The sequence below is a fragment of the Garra rufa genome, chromosome 7, assembly GCF_049309525.1.
Source record: "Garra rufa chromosome 7, GarRuf1.0, whole genome shotgun sequence".
NCBI lineage: Eukaryota > Metazoa > Chordata > Actinopteri > Cypriniformes > Cyprinidae > Garra > Garra rufa.
Genome location: NC_133367.1, coordinates 7,130,771 through 7,150,635, shown reverse-complemented (window position 1 = coordinate 7,150,635; position 19,865 = coordinate 7,130,771). Strand labels below are relative to the sequence as shown.

At 39.3% G+C, this 19,865-nt stretch overlaps 4 protein-coding genes across 5 annotated transcripts in view; 2 read left to right on the top strand and 2 right to left on the bottom strand.

The window, feature by feature from the left end:
- LOC141339330 (transmembrane protein 43) overlaps positions 1-598 on the top strand; it is a 10,267-nt gene extending 9,669 nt beyond the window's left edge. The window contains exon 12 of the mRNA XM_073844948.1: positions 65-598. Within this exon, the coding sequence (XP_073701049.1) occupies positions 65-267 (203 nt within the window). The 3' untranslated portion in view covers positions 268-598. The remainder of the gene's footprint in view (positions 1-64) is intronic.
- A 16-nt stretch (positions 599-614) lies between these two features.
- On the bottom strand, positions 615-7,362 carry LOC141339329 (rho-related GTP-binding protein RhoA-B-like). Of its 2 annotated transcripts, none has more exons than XM_073844946.1 (5): positions 7,272-7,362; positions 3,956-4,118; positions 3,759-3,879; positions 3,555-3,685; positions 615-1,041 (listed from the first exon to the last, which is right to left on the bottom strand). In XM_073844946.1, exons 2-5 carry the CDS (start codon positions 4,109-4,111, stop codon positions 868-870), a joined length of 582 nt encoding a protein of 193 aa, XP_073701047.1. In that variant the 5' UTR covers positions 4,112-4,118; positions 7,272-7,362; the 3' UTR covers positions 615-867. The 2 variants fall into 2 exon arrangements, with proteins under 2 accessions (XP_073701047.1, XP_073701048.1); XM_073844947.1 differs by having other exon boundaries at positions 3,956-4,113; positions 7,272-7,325.
- Positions 7,363-9,325: 1,963 nt separating this feature from the next.
- LOC141339327 (olfactory receptor class A-like protein 1) lies at positions 9,326-10,270 on the bottom strand. Its single transcript, XM_073844945.1, has one exon. It carries the CDS (start codon positions 10,268-10,270, stop codon positions 9,326-9,328), a length of 945 nt encoding a protein of 314 aa, XP_073701046.1.
- A 1,144-nt stretch (positions 10,271-11,414) lies between these two features.
- Positions 11,415-12,368, top strand: ora2 (olfactory receptor class A related 2). Its single transcript, XM_073843462.1, has one exon. The coding sequence runs from the start codon at positions 11,415-11,417 to the stop codon at positions 12,366-12,368; it is 954 nt and encodes a 317-aa protein (XP_073699563.1).
- Positions 12,369-19,865: the final 7,497 nt, after the last annotated feature.

Genomic DNA, 19,865 nt, shown 5'->3' with positions numbered 1-19,865 from the left:
ACTTTACCTTTGGAGGGCAGTGATGGTGACGCTCTCTCTCTCTCTCTGTCTCTCTCTCGTCCAGTGGACTGGGTTCCGGTGCTGAGGGAGCTGGTGTCTGTGGGGCTGAAGATCTTCGCGCTCTGTGTCTCGTGTTCGCTGTCGCTGCTCACCATCGCCGCCGGATGGATCTTCTACCGTCCTCTGGTGGGCGGAGCCATCGCGCTGCTCGCCTTCCTGCCGGTTCTCATCGCTCACGCCAGAGCCCCCTCCAAGAAAAACCAGTGACTAGTTTGACGTCTCCAGCGGCTCTGAGCTTCTCTACAAGAGTCTGCGGTAGACGTTGTACAATGGTGAACGGCACACATTCACAACCCAAATGTGCTTATCTAGCTGTTACAAACATGTGTCTTTAAAAATAAGTCATGTTTTCCGTAGGGACACGTGTGTAAAGTTGAATTATGTTTACCACAAACTGAAAAAGCCTTGGACTCTCCTAACCTGAACCCCCATAGGAAAATCTCACCTTCTGGATTTTCATCTCTTATTTTTTGTGCACAGGATGTTTATTTGCAGGATCTGTTTGTGTGGAATAAACATGTTGTTTTCGACCATCAAAGCACGAGAAACACACAGTCTTATAAAGGCTTTAATACACAAACATACCAAATTCTGCTTATTGTGAAAGACAAAAGAATGCATTTCAAGTCTGGTCTGCGGGTGAGCAGCGCACCTTGGTCCTGATCCGTTGTTTCTCGAAGTCGTCATCGTTGCATATTTGTGTTTTGTGGCGCGCCGGACAGAAACGTTAAATACTGACATAAACTCTCAACACTAGAGGAACTGATTCAGTTAAAAGGAATAAAATGGGAGGCGAACGCAGTCCGTTTACAGCAGCAGGCATTTATTGCTCTTCTTGCCCTTCCTGGCCTGCAGCGCCGCTCTGGTGGCCATCTCGAACACCTCCCGCACGCCGTCCTTGGTTTTGGCCGAGCACTCCATGTATCCGAAGGCACAGATGCGGTTGGCCATGTCCCGGCCCTCCTCCGGCTTGACCGGCTCCTGCGGGAAACACACAGAGAGAGAGATGTCACGAAACCACAGCTAAAACACAACGCCGCTGCTTCGTCAGGATTGGACAATATTTGGCCGAGATGCAACTATTTGAAAATCTGAGGGTGCAAAAACATCTAAATATTGAGAAAATCACCTCTAATGTTGTCCAAATGAAGTTCTTAGCAAAGCATATTACTAATCAAATATTACGTTTTGATTTATTTATGGTAGAAAATTTACAAAATATCTTCATGGAACATGATCTTAATATCCTAATGATTTTTGGCATAAAAGAAAAATCAATAATTTTGACCCATTCAAAGTATTGTTGGCTCCTGCTATAAATAGACCTGCCCTACTTAAGACTGGTTTTGTGCTCCTGCCAATAAGGTCAACTGATACTTGATTTAGCTTCAAATATAATCAAAGGCAATGAAAAGAATATGCCGATTAATAGTAAAATCTGTATAGTCAACGAAATACAATTATTACGATTTGTTTTACTGCCACATAAAATAAAAAAATGTAACATTACGAGATTAAAATTGCAATATTTTGAGAATAAAGTTGCAGAGGTCGACATTAAGAGAATAAAGGCTAAATATTACAAGAATAAAGTCCAAAATATTATGAGATTCAAGTGAAAATATAAATATTTCGAAAATAAAGTTAAAATATTACATGAATAAAGTCAAAATACTGTGAGAATAAAGTTGAAATGTTTTGAGAATAAAACCGAAATAAGAAAATATGCTTCTTAAATTGAAGCAAATACAGCGTGAAAAACACATTGTATTTTGCTATAAAACTGACAATTCGACTTTGTTCTCGTAACATTTTGACTTTATTCTCGTAACACTTCGACTTTATTCTCATAACATTTTGACTTTATTCTCATAACATTTTGACTTTATTCTCATAACATTTTGACTTTATTCTCGTAACACTTCGACTTTATTCTCGTAACATTTTGACTTTATTCTCGTAACATTTTGACTTTATTCTCGTAACATTTTGACTTTATTCTCGTAACACTTCGACTTTATTCTCATAACATTTTGACTTTATTCTCGTAACATTTTGACTTTATTCTCATAACATTTTGACTTTATTCTCGTAACACTTCGACTTTATTCTCGTAACATTTTGACTTTATTCTCGTAACACTTCGACTTTATTCTCGTAACATTTTGACTTTATTCTCGTAACATTTTGACTTTATTCTCGTAACATTTTGACTTTATTCTCGTAACACTTCGACTTTATTCTCATAACATTTTGACTTTATTCTCGTAACACTTCGACTTTATTCTCATAACATTTTGACTTTATTCTCGTAACATTTTGACTTTATTCTCGTAACACTTCGACTTTATTCTCGTAACATTTTGACTTTATTCTCGTAACATTTTGACTTTATTCTCGTAACACTTCGACTTTATTCTCATAACATTTTGACTTTATTCTCGTAACATTTTGACTTTATTCTCGTAACACTTCGACTTTATTCTCGTAACATTTCGACTTTATTCTCGTAACATTTTGACTTTATTCTCGTAACACTTCGACTTTATTCTCGTAACATTTTGACTTTATTCTCGTAACACTTCGACTTTATTCTCGTAACATTTTGACTTTATTCTCGTAACATTTTGACTTTATTCTCGTAACATTTTGACTTTATTCTCGTAACACTTCGACTTTATTCTCATAACATTTTGACTTTATTCTCGTAACACTTCGACTTTATTCTCATAACATTTTGACTTTATTCTCGTAACATTTTGACTTTATTCTCGTAACACTTCGACTTTATTCTCGTAACATTTTGACTTTATTCTCGTAACATTTTGACTTTATTCTCGTAACACTTCGACTTTATTCTCGTAACATTTTGACTTTATTCTCGTAACACTTCGACTTTATTCTCGTAACATTTTGACTTTATTCTCGTAACATTTTGACTTTATTCTCGTAACATTTTGACTTTATTCTCGTAACACTTCGACTTTATTCTCATAACATTTTGACTTTATTCTCGTAACATTTTGACTTTATTCTCGTAACACTTCGACTTTATTCTCGTAACATTTTGACTTTATTCTCGTAACATTTTGACTTTATTCTCGTAACACTTCGACTTTATTCTCGTAACATTTTGACTTTATTCTCGTAACACTTCGACTTTATTCTCGTAACATTTTGACTTTATTCTCGTAACACTTCGACTTTATTCTCATAACATTTTGACTTTATTCTCGTAACATTTTGACTTTATTCTCGTAACACTTCGACTTTATTCTCATAACATTTTGACTTTATTCTCATAACATTTTGACTTTATTCTCGTAACACTTAGACTTTATTCTCGTAACACTTCGACTTTATTCTCGTAACACTTCGACTTTATTCTCGTAACACTTCGACTTTATTCTCATAACACTTTGACTTTATTCTCGTAACACTTCGACTTTAATTGAAGACAACCATTAGTGAAAGGGTAAAAACGATCTGCACACCTGCTTCATCTTGAAGAGTTCGCGGCGGGTGTGTTCGTCGTTGCGCAGGTCCTTCTTGTTGCCCACCAGGATTATGGGAACGTTGGGGCAGAAATGCTTGACCTCCGGAGTCCATTTCTCAGGGATGTTCTCTGCGGGGTGAGAGAGGTCAAAGGTCAGAGGTAGCGGCGCAGGAGGTGGATGTGAGCGCGGTGTGAGACTCACCCAGACTGTCGGGGCTGTCGATGGAGAAGCACATGAGGATGACGTCGGTGTCGGGGTAGGAGAGCGGCCGCAGACGGTCATAGTCCTCCTGACCCGCCGTATCCCACAGCGCCAGCTCCACCTGAAACACGCACACGCTAGCGTTAGCACCGCCGCACGGGAAGCGCTCCCGGCCGCGACGACGGCCCGCTCTTTACCTGTTTGCTGTCCACCTCGATGTCGGCCACGTAGTTCTCGAAGACCGTGGGCACGTACACCTCTGGGAACTGGTCTTTACTGAAGACGATGAGGAGGCAGGTCTTCCCGCACGCGCCGTCGCCCACGATCACCAGCTTCTTACGGATGGCAGCCATTTCTGCGCTGAAAGAGCACACACACACACATGAATAAAAACTACTGTAGAAATTATAGAATTAAAAGTGCATTCAATTAATTGATAAATAACATGAATTCAAAAAGAGTTTATGAAAACAGCAAATATACTGATCAACTATTAAAGAGGAAGAATGAGAAAGTACAGATTATTATAATTAAAAAAACACTGAACTGTAGTCATGCTAGTAATATGCTAATCCTGTTAGAAACATGCTAGTGACATACTAAACATGTTAGCAATATGCTAATGATGTTAACCACCTGCTAATCATGCTAAAAACATGCTAACAACATACTAGTAGCATGCTAATCATGGTAGACACTAGGGCTGGGTAAAAAATATCGATTCTCCGATTTTAATCGATCTTCAGTTGAACGCAACGATATCGATTCGGGAAATCCCCGAATCGATTCTTAATGCACGTGCTTCACATAAGAGGATATGAATATTCACCTCTCGTCCTGAAGGTGTCACTAGTGTTCCTGCTGAGAGAGTTTCTCAACTGCTGGTGATCTAATCACAGCGCAAAGGAGCTGCCTTAGATCAGATCAGAACATGTTGATCAGCTGCTTTTTTTTTGCAGAAAAATGATTAGGCTGTACTTAAGAACTGTTAGTTTTATGGACAGTTAGAATGTTTTGTATAAGCAGACAAAGGCTTTATGATGGGCCTGTTTTGAGTGTTTTGAATTTAGAAAAAAAGTTTTATTTCTTAAACATGTTTGAAGTTCTTAATAGATTTCACTGTTGCACATTTACAGTCTTTTTATTTTTTACAGTAATGTGCATTTTGCAGTTTGTTTACATGGTGTACAATGGATGCACATATTTATGACTTCTTGTTACAGTGTTCATTTAAAATAAAAGTTGTTTAAAATAAACAACTGTGTGCACCCTATTATTAATGTAGATGTGTATTTAAGTAATAAACTTAAGTAGGAGAGTTTCAGTTACCAGCATTTATATCAAAATATGGATCCCATGTCTGCAAAACTAACATTTTAAATGAAATATTGATAGCTAATCGATATCGAATCGAAACCATAAAAATAAGAATCGAATCGAATTGCCAAATTGGTCACAATACCCAGCCCTAGTAGACACGTTTGTAAGGTGCTAATAAAAACAACTGTTAACATGCTAATAATGCTAACAAACATGCTAGCAACAGGCTAATCATGTTAACAACGGTAATAACATGTTAAAAACTAACTATGCTAACATGCTAATAACGCTAACATAGATGCTAGCAACAAGCTAATCATGTTAAAACCATCCTAGTAGCATGCTAATCATGCTAACAACAGGTTAACTTTATACTAACCATGCTACAGACATGATAACATGTTAGAAACATGATTAACAACATGCTACCTACACAGTGATCATGCTAACAACATTGTAACCATGCTACAAACATGTCATATGCAACAAGTTAATATTATGCTAATCATGCTAACAACATCTAAACTATATGTTAGAGTACTAATCATGCTAACAACATGCTAGTCATGCTACATATTAACAAACTAATCATGTTAGAAATATCCTAACAACAAGCTAATCATGCTAACATGTTAACATCATACTAATCATGGTAGCAACGTGATAACACTGGTTACAAACATACTAGCAACATGTTAATCATGCTAACAACATCTTAACTATATACTTGCGTTAATCATGCTAGCAACATGCTAATCATGCTACAAACATGATTAACATGTTAAAAAAATGTAAATCATGCTAACAACATGGTAACCATGTTAAAAACATTCTAACATGCTAACAACTATACACTAATATGTTAATCATGCTAGCCACATGCTAATCATGCTACAGACTTGCTAGCAACATGTTAATCATGTTAGAAACATGATTAGCAATATGCCACCTCAATGCTAATCATGTTAACAACATCTTAACTATATGCTAACAACATTCTACAAACATGCTTGCAACAAGCTAATCATGTCAGAAACATCATAAAATGTTAATCATGTTAGAAATGTGATTACCAATATGCCACTTCCATGCTAACATCTTAACTATATGTTAACAACATACTACAAACATGTTCACAACAAGCTAATCATGTTAAAACATGTTAATCATGCTAACAACATGGTAACCATCATGTTAAAAACATTCTAACATGTTAACATCTTAACTATATAGTAATAAGATGTTAATCATGCTAGCAACATGTTAATCATGCTACAAACATGTTCGCATGCCAATCATGTTAGAAACATGGTAGCGACATGCTAATAATGCTAGCAATATGCTAACAACCTGGTAACCATGCTACAAACATGTCAGAAACATCCTAGCAACATGTTAACAGTATGTTACAACATCTTGACTATATGCTAATCATGGTAGAAACATGCTAACAAAATGCTAGCATCATTAGAATCAGGTTAAAGTGCTAGAAACAAGTGAACAACATCTATCTTGCTTAATAATCGAGATTTTCAAACTTCACGCTTTTACAGTTGCTTTAAATTTAGAGCCTAGGCTTTCTTAAGCTGACCTAGAGTTAGTCTTGACAAACTTTTTTGATCTAACATAGTTTTTAATGAAGTGACTAACCGAACATGAACATACAGTCACAAAATAATCAATAAACCCCGAAACGGGCTTGATTTTCATTGGGTTGAGTATTGCTGTCATTACATACACTTTATTTTAGAGGTTCTGAATGCCCCTCTTGTGTTTCCGTGAGATTTAAACGCAGAAACATTCAAAACAATGTCAGAGAAAGCGAGTTTGGTCTGAAGATGAACTCTGTTTATACGCGGTTTAAAGCTCTTCTCGCTCTTTCCGGTTCAGACACAGGAGCTGACAGCAGGAGACTAAACCCTATGACTATATGACACTCAGAGCTTTCCTGCTTTCGCACATAAACAAGCTCTTGCTTTTAAAGTTCTGATATATGTTCATGTCGTAAAATGTCGATGCGAAGCTAACAGGCTACACCAGCGGAAGTGAGCGACTCTTCTCAGTAAAGACAGTGGAATCTGCCTGCGGTAAACACCCAGCCTGACTCTCTCGCTCGAGGGACGTTTACTAACAGATGGTGATATTATTTTCAGAAGCGTAATGAAGAGAAAATCATATTAAATTCGCGCTCACCGTCAGTTCGACTCGGCTCGAGTTTTCCGGGTCGGTTCAGTGCGCGCGCCTGAAGCCAGACACAAGCGGCCAAGATGGCGACCGAGCGACAACACCGTCAAACTACAAGTCCTCAGCAGACGCCAAAATAAGAGTCCTCTGGTGGTCATTTATTAGAGGGATTGGAGATACATTTGGTATTATTTGTGACTATGGACCGCGAAACCTCAAGTCTTAAGTAGCACTTGTATATTTGCAGCAAAAGCCAAAAATACATTGTATGGGTCAAAATGATTGCCAAAAATCATTAGGATATTAAGATCATGTTCCATGAAAATGTTTTGTAAATGTTCTATGGTACATAATTCTAAATTAAAAATTTGATTAGTAATATGCATTGCCAAGGACTTCATTTGGACAACTTTAAAGGCGATTTTCTCAATATTTTGATTTTTTTCCCCACCCTCAGATTCCAGATTTTCAACTGAAAGCGTGTTTATTCAGCTTTCAGATGATGAATAACTGGTTTTGTGGTCCAGGGTCACATTTGTCAACTCTGTTATGCACAAATGAGGCAATTATAACAAGAAAAATCCTTATTGTTTTATTAGACAAACAGTCCGTACATTCCATCACTTGAAACTGAGAGAAAAGTTGACTTATTCATTCCTTACATATGAAAAAAATAAATATGTATTTGCAGAACCATCCACTTTTTCACCAAAATATGCATTATCTAGAATATCCAGGAAAAAGGAAATGATGTTGACATAATATAGGGGTGCAAAAATTAATTAATAGTTTTCATTCTTTTTTGAAACAGAGTTGTCCCTTTTATTAACAGAATTGAACACTTCTTTTTAGCCCAAAACTCCACTTGCTAGCATAAATGCTAAAAGCACATGGCACTAATGCAATCGTGATTAAAACACTGTCTGATCAACAAAGTTACTTTCAAAAGTAATGCATTACAATATTGCGTTACTCCCTAAAAAAAGTAACTAATTGCGTTACTTTTTTTGGAAAGTAATGCGTTACGTTACTTTTTAAATCTGGGCAAGGTTTGCTTGTTTGTTTTTAACCACGTAAAAGCCCTTCCACACCAAAATTGAAATAAATAAGACTACAGCTTAAGAAAAAGTAAAGTGATGTCTACAGTCAAACTGCATGAAAAGGAAGTTGAACACTCTTCAGCAATGAGAAAAATGAAATCTTAGTTAATCTAAAGTAAGTTTGGTTATTAGTATGGTTGAACTGGATCAACAATAGTCAGCCACAAAGACATTGGTTTGTAAAATGGGATAAAATACAGAAAGAAAACAAAAAGTAACTGGCATTACGTTTTTGAAAAAGTAACTCAGATATTTTCTTGTAAATTAGTAATGTGTTACTTTACTAGTTAGTTGGAAAAGTAATCTGATTGCATAACTCACGTTACTTGTAATGCGTTACCCTCAACATTGTTAATCAATGGTAAATTCTGTTTTCTCTTGATACCGTGGACACCGAATGTACCTGCAACTATAGCTGCCCTTTACAACACACAAAACCAGTCATATACGTTAATTTTTTAAAATTGAGATTTGTACATCATCTAAAAGCTGAATAAATAAGCTTTCCATTGATGTATGGTTTGACCAAGATACAACTGTTTGAAAATCTGAAGGTGCAAAAAACAAACAAACAAAATATTAAGAAAATTGTCTTTAAGGTTGTCCTTAGCAATGCATTACTAACTCCATTTGCGGTGGGGAACGTACAAAATATCTCCATCTAACATGATCTTTACTTAACATCCTAACGGCTTTTGTACATCTTTGGCTATTGCTACAAATACACCCGTGCTACTCAAGACTGGTTTTGTGGTCCAGGGTTAAAATGTCCTCATAATATTTGTGACGCAAATCTACAAATCTAGGACTTTATGTCACTGGTCTCAAACTCAATTCCTGGAGGGCCACAGCTCTGCACAGTTTAGCTCCAGCCCTAATCAAAGAGGGTCTTCAGGATCACTAGAGATTACCAAGCTGCGGTCCTCCCGGAGTCGAGTTTGAGACCTCTGCTTTATGTCAAGCTCAGTTTTTGGCAGCATTTGAGTCCTTGCTGTCCTCCTGGTCCGACGCGGAGGCGCACACCATCCTGGCTTTGACCTTCTTGTTGGACGAGATGATGAGGAAGGGGCTGAGCGAGGCGTAGCAGGAGGAGAAGAACACCCTCATGTCGGCCACCACCGGAGGCACCTTCGGCTCCGTCAGCATGTAGATCCAGATCACGTTGTCGATGCCGAAGAACACGACGTACAGCACCACCAGCATCACCACCGTCTTAGCCGCCCGCGTCTCCATCGTGGCGCCCTGCGAGCGGCGGATGCCCCGCACCTTCCTGCCGTGCCGGTGCAGGAGGACCAGGATGTAGCCGCTGGAGCCCAGCATCACGCCCACGAAGGCGAAGTCGCGCACCGACACGGCCACCCCGTTGATCACGTAGGACAGGTTATCGCGGAAATCCACGTGGCAGAAGCCTAGGTTGAGGGTGAACGGCGGGACGGTGCCGTTACGAGGGGCGACGGAGAAGAACGGCGCGGCGATGCAGACCGCCATGTTGATGAACCACAGCGCGGCGAACGTGGGCACGACCAGCCGCGGGAGCCGGACCTTCAAGCCCGACAGGAGCGGCCCGGCCGCCGGAGCCACGGTCACCGCTTGGAAGACGCTCAGCATGCAGGTGATGCAGACGGACAGCGCTCGGGCGATGCGGTAGGTGTAGATGACCACCTTGCAGCCGGCGTCGTCCAGCAGGTTCTTCAAGCCGAACACGGTCATGGTCTGAGGGACGCAGCGGGTCAGCAGCAGCAGAAGGTCGGCGAAGGCCAGGTGGCACAGGATGGAGTCCACGGGCTGCAGTTGAGCGTCGGTCAGCATGATGTGGATGTAGGCCAGCAGGACCAGAGTGTTGGCCAGGATCCCCAAACCCGCCTGCAGGAGGAACGAGACCCCTTTGATGGTGACGCAGAGATCCATTTGGAGATCTAGTGTGCAAACCCTCGATCTGAATGCCATGGCTGAATATAAAGCCTCAAACGCTCCCGTGGGAGCCGACGGGAATTTGAAAACCCACAAGAAGACACAAAGGAGACCAAAGTGTCCAGGTAGATCGTAATCACTCCTTTTCTCTTAAAAGATGATGATTTCGCTGAAATCTTTCAAATGCATCTCTTTCTCTGTTCTCATACATCTATCTACTTTATTTGTTTGCGTTTCTCTACATTTCTGACAAATGTGGTCCTTTTTCATTTTAGTCGGCGTAAAACGCTTTTAAAAACGCATTTTGGCTCTCGAGAGCAGCTGTTGCTGCAACACGTTAAGTTTTCCGCTAATGGTGTCCCTCGTGAGATCATTTGAAAACATTAGGAGCATTAGCTAATTAAATCTTTGCAAACACGCTCTGTAATGAGGAGGTCTGGGACGAGCGGACGCTTTGCGGCAGGTCTGGGCTGGTCTGTTTTCTGTTGTGGCACTAATGAGTTCTTCATGTAGCGTGATACCAGCGAGCCACGGTTCCCTCGGGGGCGAACCCACACGCCGACAGATGAGAGCCGTGTTTATACTTGAACCTCTAGTTGATGCATGCTGCTATTTATCAGTGTTATAAATCATGACTTGGTGAGTAACAGAGCGCAAATCAAATTTTTGGCCATTTTTATTATGATAGAACAGTTTGGAGATAGGAGGTAAGAAGCGAAGTGGGAGAGAAACGAGTGCAGGAATGGGTGGTATATATTATCAAAGATTTAACGTGAGGTAGGATTGCAAGAATCCACGTGCACCTTCCTATCATTATGCCTGTTTTAAATGCGCCAACTTCATGATCTATGTTGTCAAGATTTATTTTGTCTTCAATAAGGCAAAGACTGATAGAAAGCAGAGTTGGATTGGAAGTTTGGATTGAAAGAAAGCACAACCGCGGCACATGTCTATGAGCCTGAATCTTTATTCGGTTTTAACGTTTGACGAACACGGACTGACAGAATCACTCAGCTGCACATCATTCAGATAATTGAGCTCAGGTCTGAAATCACTGGACCGTCCCGAACATGAACATCCCCATGAGCCAGACTATAAAACAGAAGCAGATTCTGAGGAGGCCAGAACAGAGGAGGTTGAGATGAACTCGGACACTTTGACGCGAGGCCTGCTCTTTCTGTCTCTGGCCGCGACTGGTGTTCCAGGCAACGCCGCTGTCATCTGCGCCTTCGTCTCGGCGGCGTATCACGAGGGTCGTCTCTCGCCCGCTGACGCCATCGTGCTCCACTTGGCCTCCGCCAACCTGATGGTGGTGGGCATCCGCTGCCTGCTGGAGGTTCTGGCTACGTTCGAGATCTACAACGTGTTCGACGACAGCGGCTGCAAGGCGGTCATCTTCGTCTACCGCACGACCCGGTCTCTGTCCATCTGGCTGACGTTCGTCCTGAGTGCCTATCAGTGCTTGAGCGTGGCTCCGCCTGGTTCCCGTTGGGCCGCCGCCCGCGCTCTCCTCGCCCAGTATCTGGTCGTCATCTTCCTGGCGCTGTGGCTGATCAACACCTCCATGAGCGCCGCCCCGCTGATGTTCGCCGTAGGGGCGCGAAACGACTCCAGACTGCTGCAGAACGGCATCAACGTCGAGTTCTGTTTCCTGAGCTTCCCGTCCAAACTGTCGCGGGACGCCAACGGCGCGGCACAAGTGGGGCGAGACGTGGTGCCGATGGCTCTGATGGCGACGGCCAGCCTGGTCATCCTGGTGTTCCTGTACCGCCACAGCCGGCAGGTGAAGGGTCTGCGGGGCGGCGGGGCGAGGCAGGGTCCGTCTGCGGAGCGGCGCGCCGCTATGACCGTGGTGACCCTGGTCACGCTCTATGTGCTGTTCTACGGGGTGGACAACGGACTCTGGGTTTATACACTCACCGTGCCTCAGACGCTGGGCTCCTCGCTCATCTCAGATCTGAGGATCTTCTTCTCGTCTCTGTACGCCGCCGTCTGTCCCATAGTGATCATCATCTCCAACAAGAAAGTCAATAAACACTTGAACTGTGGGAAAGAGCCAAAGACGCTCTCGGACGCATCTCAGCCCAGTGTTTGATGGACAACCTCAGACCAAATGGGAAGCAATTAAGGGTTAGTTCACTTCCAGAATAATTTACTCATGCCCTTGTCATCCAAGATGTTCATGTCTTTCTTTCTTCAGTCGCAAAGAAATTATGTTTTTTGAGGAAAACGTTTCAGGATATCTTTCCATATAGTGGACTTCTATGGTGCCCTGAGTTTGAACTTCCAAAATGTAGCTTCAAAGGACTCTAAACGATCCCAGCTGAGGAAGAAGGGTCTTGTCTAGTGAAACAATCGGTCATTTTCTTAAATAAATAATATTTATACACTTTTTAACCTCAAATGCTGGTCTTGTCTTGTACTCTGTCCACTCCGGTTCAAGACAGTTAGGGTATGTCAAAAAACTCCCATCTCATTTTCTCCTCTGACTTTATAAACTTTTTTTGTCAAGGGTGTTTGATCTTCTTTGCACGTTCGCTTTGTAAACACTGGGTCAGTACTTCTGCAGCGATGTGGGACGATTTTGAAGTTGGAGGAGAAAATGGGAGATGAGAGATGGGAGTTTTTAGACATACCCTAACTGTCTTGGACTGGGATACAGAGCTAGATGAGCATTTGTGGTTAAAAAGTGTATAAATATTAATTTATTACAGATAATAACCGATCGTTTCGCTAGATAAGACTCTTCTTCTTCGCTGGGATCGTTTAGAGCTCTTTGAAGCTGCATTTAAACTGCATTTTGGAAGTTCAAACTCAGGGCACCATAGAAGTCCACAATATGGAGAGATATCCTGAAATGTTTTGCTTGAAAAAACACATTTTCTTTACGACTGATAAAAGAAAGAAAGAAAGATGTGAATCTTGGACGACAAGGGGGTGAGTACATTACCTGTACATTTTTGTTCTGGAAGTGAACAAATCGTTTAATAATGTTAAGACACTGGGGATGAGAATTCAGTTCCTGCTTTGTTTAAATGTTTTTTGTTTTCTTAGCTTTGCAAGATTTATGGTCTTCATGGAAAAAGAGAATGATTTCTAGATGGATGGATGGATATATATGGCCAATGCAACTTATGAATTACAGTTTTTTAAACTAATAACACACATTTTCAAATCTTTACCTCTGCAAAATGAAGCACTGCATTCAAAATAACACACATATCTCAAAAAATAAAAAAAAACAAAAAACATTTGTCTTACGTTGCAAACACCTTTGCCTTAAAATTATATTATATACAAGATTGAAAGTAATTGGCAGAGAGATTTTGAACAATCAAGAATAAACAAGAAAGCAAAAAGCATTTGTGGTTGTGAATACAGCATTACACAGTATGAAAGAAAATAAATACACTACCAGTCAAAAGTTTTTGAACAGTAAGATTTTTTTTTTTTTTTTAAATCTCTTCTGTTCACCAAACCTGCATTTATTTGATCCAAACTACAGCAAAGGCAGTATTATTGTGAAATATTTTTACTATTAAAAATAACTGCTATATATTTGAAAATATTTAAAAATGTAATTCATTCCTGTGATTTAAAACTATATTTTTTAGCATCATTACAAAAAAAAACAACACATTATTATTATGTTGAAAACAGCTGAGTAGATTTTTTTCAGGTTTCTTGAATAGAAAGTTCATAAGTAACATTTATACATGTAACATGTCACATTATAAATGTCTTTATCATCACTTTTGACCAATTTAAAGCACGTTTGCTAAATAAAAAAACAACTCCAAGCTTTTGAATGGTATAGGTTATAATGTTGCAAAAGCTTTTTATTTCAGATATTTGTATTTTATTACATTTTTTTAGTTTATTTCCATATTTCTCTATATTTCTAATTTGTAAAATTATCTTATATCTCTATTTTATACTGGAACTTTTCTTTTCATTTTGAATTTTAGTTCATCAGCAGTCGTATTTAAATATACACCACCGGTCAAAAGTTTGGGCTCAGTAAGAGTTGTAATGTTTTTAAAGAAAGTCTCTTATGCTCATCAGTGCTGCATTTATTTAATCAAAAATATAGAAAAAAAACTGTAATATTGCAAAATGTTATTGCAATGTAAAATAATGGTTTCTATTGTAATATACTTTAAAATGTAATTTATTCCTGTGATGCAAAGCTGAATTTTCATCAGCCATTACTTCAGTCTTAAGTCACATGATCCTTCAGAAATCATTCTAATATACTGATTTATCATTAGAATGATCAATACTGGATCTATATTGCATTATATATTGCAACAGTTGCCCTGCAAAGTATTTATTTAGAAATTGTGATATTTTTTCAGGATTCTATGAGGAGTAAAAAGCTCAAAAGAACAGCCTCTATTCAAAATATAAATATTTTCTAACAATGTAAGTATTTGCTATCACTTTTTATCAATTTAACACACCCTTGGTGAATAAAAGTATTCATTTTTTTTTAAAAAGAAGAAGAAGAAGAAAAATTTGACCCCAGATTTTTGCCCAGTAGTGTATATAAAATTTTAATTTTAATTTGAGATAAATGCTGATCTTTATATCTTCTGATATATTTTAAACAGTAAAAATATTTCACAATATTACTGCTTTTGCTGTATTTTAATGAGCAGAAGAAAAACTTAAAAATCTTACTATTTATAAAAAATGTTGACTGGAAGTCAGTATCAACCATGTGTAGTTGGACAGAAACCAAACATACTTTTGAAAAAGGTGATTATTCCAAACCACGATTGGCAGATGTTAAGTAAAGCAATGAGTGTTTGCAAAAGTGTGGATTTCTGTGTGTTACATAGACAATTGTGTGTTGTGTTTTGGAAAAAGTGTTTTATGAGTCAAAGGCTGAGAATCGACGTATGGTTTTGCAGATTTGGTGTGTGGTTCAGGTTTCAGAAATTGTAAAGTAAAGATTTTGTGTGTAAGCAGTTGACAAAAACACTCATTTGGTGGACGTTTGCTGGGAACAGATGTTTATGTTTTTGTCAACAGGTGGCACTTGTGTGCGAGACAGACTTTATTTCTGTTTGGAAATGAATATGTTTGTCCAACTCATTCCCAGATCAGTTCATTAGTGATTCACACAATGAGCGAAGGCGAAGGCGCTGGTCTGAAGTTTCCCCAGATGTTGTTCTCCGTGTGTCGTGTTCTTCATTCCACTGAAATCTGATCCGTTCCAACAGACTCCGGTGGAATGAAGGACACAAATCACGGATGGATCCGTACGAGTGCGGACACACTCAGAGAGGAGCTCCGGTGACCTACGGGGAAAAAGCAAAAAGCTGAAATGAATGAAATGTAGGAGCTCAGTTCTTCTGAAATGTGTTTGTGAGATCCGAGGCGTTTCCCAGTGCAAGACTCAACCTGCTGCGGATCTGCCTTTGGCTACAAACACTCACACACAACTATGTACAGCTATGTTTGTGAGAACATACACTGACACAATGCAATCTTCAGCTCCTTACCCTAAAAACCTAACCTTTACCCAATGACAACCCTCAAACAGGCCTTTGAAGGGCTCTCAGAAAGTGTGGACCGGCCAAAATGTCCTCACTTTACAAAATAGCTCACAAAGACAGCTGTGCAAGAGCACAAACCCTAATTTTCCATTTGAAAATATTGCTCACGCCTTTTATTTCAGCGAGTGACCAATGCAACATTTCTTATTCTCATCTTGTACTGAAATAAACTAAACAAAAAAAAAACCAACAAAATACCAAATTGAAACAGAAAATATAAAACGTAGTGTTACTCAGAGATTTATCCTCACCTTTCAACGGAGGTGTCCGAAGTCAGATTACCTGCTAAAATAAAGCATAAATGTCACAAAACACACTTTTATGAAGTTCGAGTTTACAGACGTCGGCTGATTACCGTCAGACACAGAAGAGAAGCTCTGATCCGTTATAGAAAGAGGAAGCGCTGAAGCTGCTGTGGACTCGTGTCTGAACACCTCTACCTGCATCAGGTGCTCAGAACAAGCCCCGCCCCCTCACAACCACAGCCCCGCCCACCAGAGCCTCTGATATCCTGACAAACGTCTTAAATTCATTCATATCTTATTGCCACGAGTGTCAAATGCACAGTTAAAGTGTCACTCGTTCAAGCTGAATCTCAATGACAAAAAGTGGCCCAAGTGACACCAATCTCCTGGTTTTAGGCTGGTAGCTGTTTGATTTGGTGCAGAATAAAGACTTAAACTCATTGAGGACACGCCTGGACTCGCTGGAGGAATGTCGTTCACATGTTTCTCAGATCGCCTGCCTCTGAGAGCAACAAAACACCTTTATAACTCAACACCTACAATACAAATGATTCATTTCAGAGAGAATATACACAGAGTATATACGCACAGAGCCCTACACTAATATAGCCACCCTTAGTAAATATGAGCAAAGGTGGACGTGAAGATAAATCTGCATCGTTTATCCTTCAGACCTTTCGAAATATTTAACAAAATAATAACCTTTTTATTGAAGTAAAACTATGGAAAATGGGGGGGATATCTCATTATGAAATAAATGTTTTCCTCCAGTTCACGTTGGCCACAATTATTGGCACAGCTAAAAATTTGTCTAAGTAAAATATCTCTGAAGTATATTCCCATTGATATTACATTTTTTTTTTTAGCACACCAGGTTGGCTAGGAGTATAAAACTGTCCAGCATTGACTTTCTGTTCCACGGGATTATAAATATGAGGATCACAAAAGGCAAATTCCCTTAATCATCCATCACAAGAAGGAAAACCAAAAGAATATAGTTCTGATGTGCAGAACAAGTTTGTTGAGCTCCACAAAATAGAAAGTGGCTGTAAGAAAAGAGCTAAAGCATTGAAAATCCCCATTTCTACCATCAGGGCAATAATTGAGAAGTTCCAATCAACTAAAGATGATACAAATCTGCCTAGAAGAGGATGTGTGTCTATATCATCCTAAAGCACCATAAGGAGGAGAGTTTGAGCGGCCAAAGACTCTCCAAGGATCACAGAATTGCAAAGTTGAGTCTTGGGGTCAGAAAGCCTAAAATAAAACAATCAAACAGCCCCTACATCAGCACATGTTGTTCCAGAGGGTTTCAAGAAACAATCCTCCTGGCTCACCCAAAAACAAACTCCAGCATATTCACTCGTCAGACAGGATTGGACTGGCTTCTATGGTCAGATCAAACTAAAAATGAGCTTTTTGGCCGCTAACCCTCCAGATGGTTTTGGTGCAGACACGGATAAAAGAGTACAAATACTGCTGGGTCTTTAATGTTGTGGACCTATTTTTCTGGACATCTTGTTTAGATACATGGCTTCATGGATTCTATCAAATACCAGCAGATAAGAAATCAACACCTGACTGCCTCTGTTAGAAATCTTATAATGGGCCATGGCTGCATCTTCCAGCAGGATGATGATCCAAAACAAACATCAAAATCAACACAAAATTGTGTCACTGAGCACAGAATGAAGCTTCTACCCTGACCTGAACCCTGTGTAGAAACTGAAGAGAAGAAGCACCAACATGAAGCTGGGAATAAAGAGATTCTGGAGAGTCTAGAGAGATTCTGTTTGAAGGAATGGTCTCTGATCTCTGGTCAGGTGTTCTCCAAACTCATTAGACATTGATGGAGAAAACTCAGAGCTGTTATTTTGGGAAAAGGACGTAGTGGCCAACGTTAACTAGAGAAAAACATTGATTTCATAATGAGATTTCAGCCCCACAGTTTGTTGTTTTACTTCAATGACAGGTTAGAATTTTGTGAATTTTTTAAATGAAAGATCAAAAGGATAAACTACGCAGATTTATTTTCACATCCACCTTTGCTCATATTTACCAATATTAGTGGAGGGCACTGTATATGTATATTTATTTATGCAGGTGTGAAAGCGCAGAAGCACGAGGGTTTCATTGGACTCAAATGACTCCTGATGCTGTAACAAACTCACTTTGTGTTTCTGGCAGTGGCTAAAGCGTGATCAGCTGTTGAAAACACTCTTCTCTAATGAGCAGTGACCACATCTTCCTGGAAATGTCTACGGTGCGGCGCAGGAATGTAGACAAGATCGAACACGCCGTTGTGGGATTTCAACCAGGCACACAGCGTTAGTAACAACCAGACGTTTTCCAGCTTTAGATTTAATGACCAAATTACACAAAGCATCTGAACGTGAAACATAAGGTAATACTACAAACTTCTTGTCAAAACTTTACACATAAATCCAAAGAACTGCACACACAAAACGCCACATGCCTCCCATCGTTTGCGAAATGAAGCACTGCATTCAAAATGTCACAACCACGTCTCAAAAGCAAACATTTGTCTTACAAATTGCAAATACCTTCGCCATAATATTTTATTTTTCATGTCGCCTGTGATATACACAGATTGAAAGTAAGTGGCAGAGAGATGTTGGAAAATGGTAAACACAAAAGCAAGATATATTGATTTATTTTACTGTGAGCATTCGTGGTTGTGAATACAGTGTTTGAATCCATTGTTTACCGTTTTGTTCAGTTGCTAACAAGCATCGTTCAACACTGAAGCCACAACTTGAATCTTGGCCGAACTCCAAAACTCACTCACTTCATTTAGGTCTCAAAATAACATCCAGAGAACATACTAACAACAGGGAGCATTGCATAAACGTTTATCTCTGACAATGAAAAACTGAAATGACAAAGTCTTCTAAACAAACTTGATGTAATTTATCTCAATAAAGCAAAAAGGGGCTTTCATCAGGTCTAGGGCTAAATGTATTGAGGAGGGGGAAAGGAGTACATCATATTTCTGTCAGTTAGAAAAAAGAAGGCAAGAGAGGCGTTCAGTTAAAGCTTCATTGATTCAGAGCCAGGAAATAACTGATCAAGCTTCAATCACTAACAAAGCTGTTTCTTTTTATAGTAACCTATATTCATCAACCCTTTCTCTGGATTGATCCTGTTTTTGCTCATATTAAAGACTTTATTCCCCTTATAGATAATGATTTTGTAACACTGTGTGATGCAGATATAACCTCTGATGAATTGGAGAAAGCAGTAGGCAGTTTATCTTTAGACAAATCTCCTCAAACTTTTGGAGAATACTAAAATAACCTCATGTTAAGAGAAGCAACAGAGAATATGTCATTCCCATCCACCATGAAACAAGGGATAGTAACTTTAATCCCTAAACCTGATAAAGACCCCAACATATTGGATAACTTTAGACCAATTACATTATTAAACACGAATGATAAAATTGTAGCCCTTACATTTTAGTATAAAGCTTTATGAAGGGACGATCTATACACAATAATATTCGTTTAGTGTTTTGATCTTTCAGATTACAGACATCTAATAGGAGATGATGGTTTTATTCTCTTCATTGACTTTTATAAGGCGCTTGATTCAGTTGAACATACCTTTATTTTTGATTGTTTGGGATTGTTTGGTTTTGGAGATAAGTTGCGAAACATCATAAAGTCGCTGTATGAAGATTTTAATAGTTCAGCTTCATCTGCACTGTAAAAAGTTTTAACCAGTTTCAACTTAAAATCTTAAGTTCAGCAGCTGCCTTAA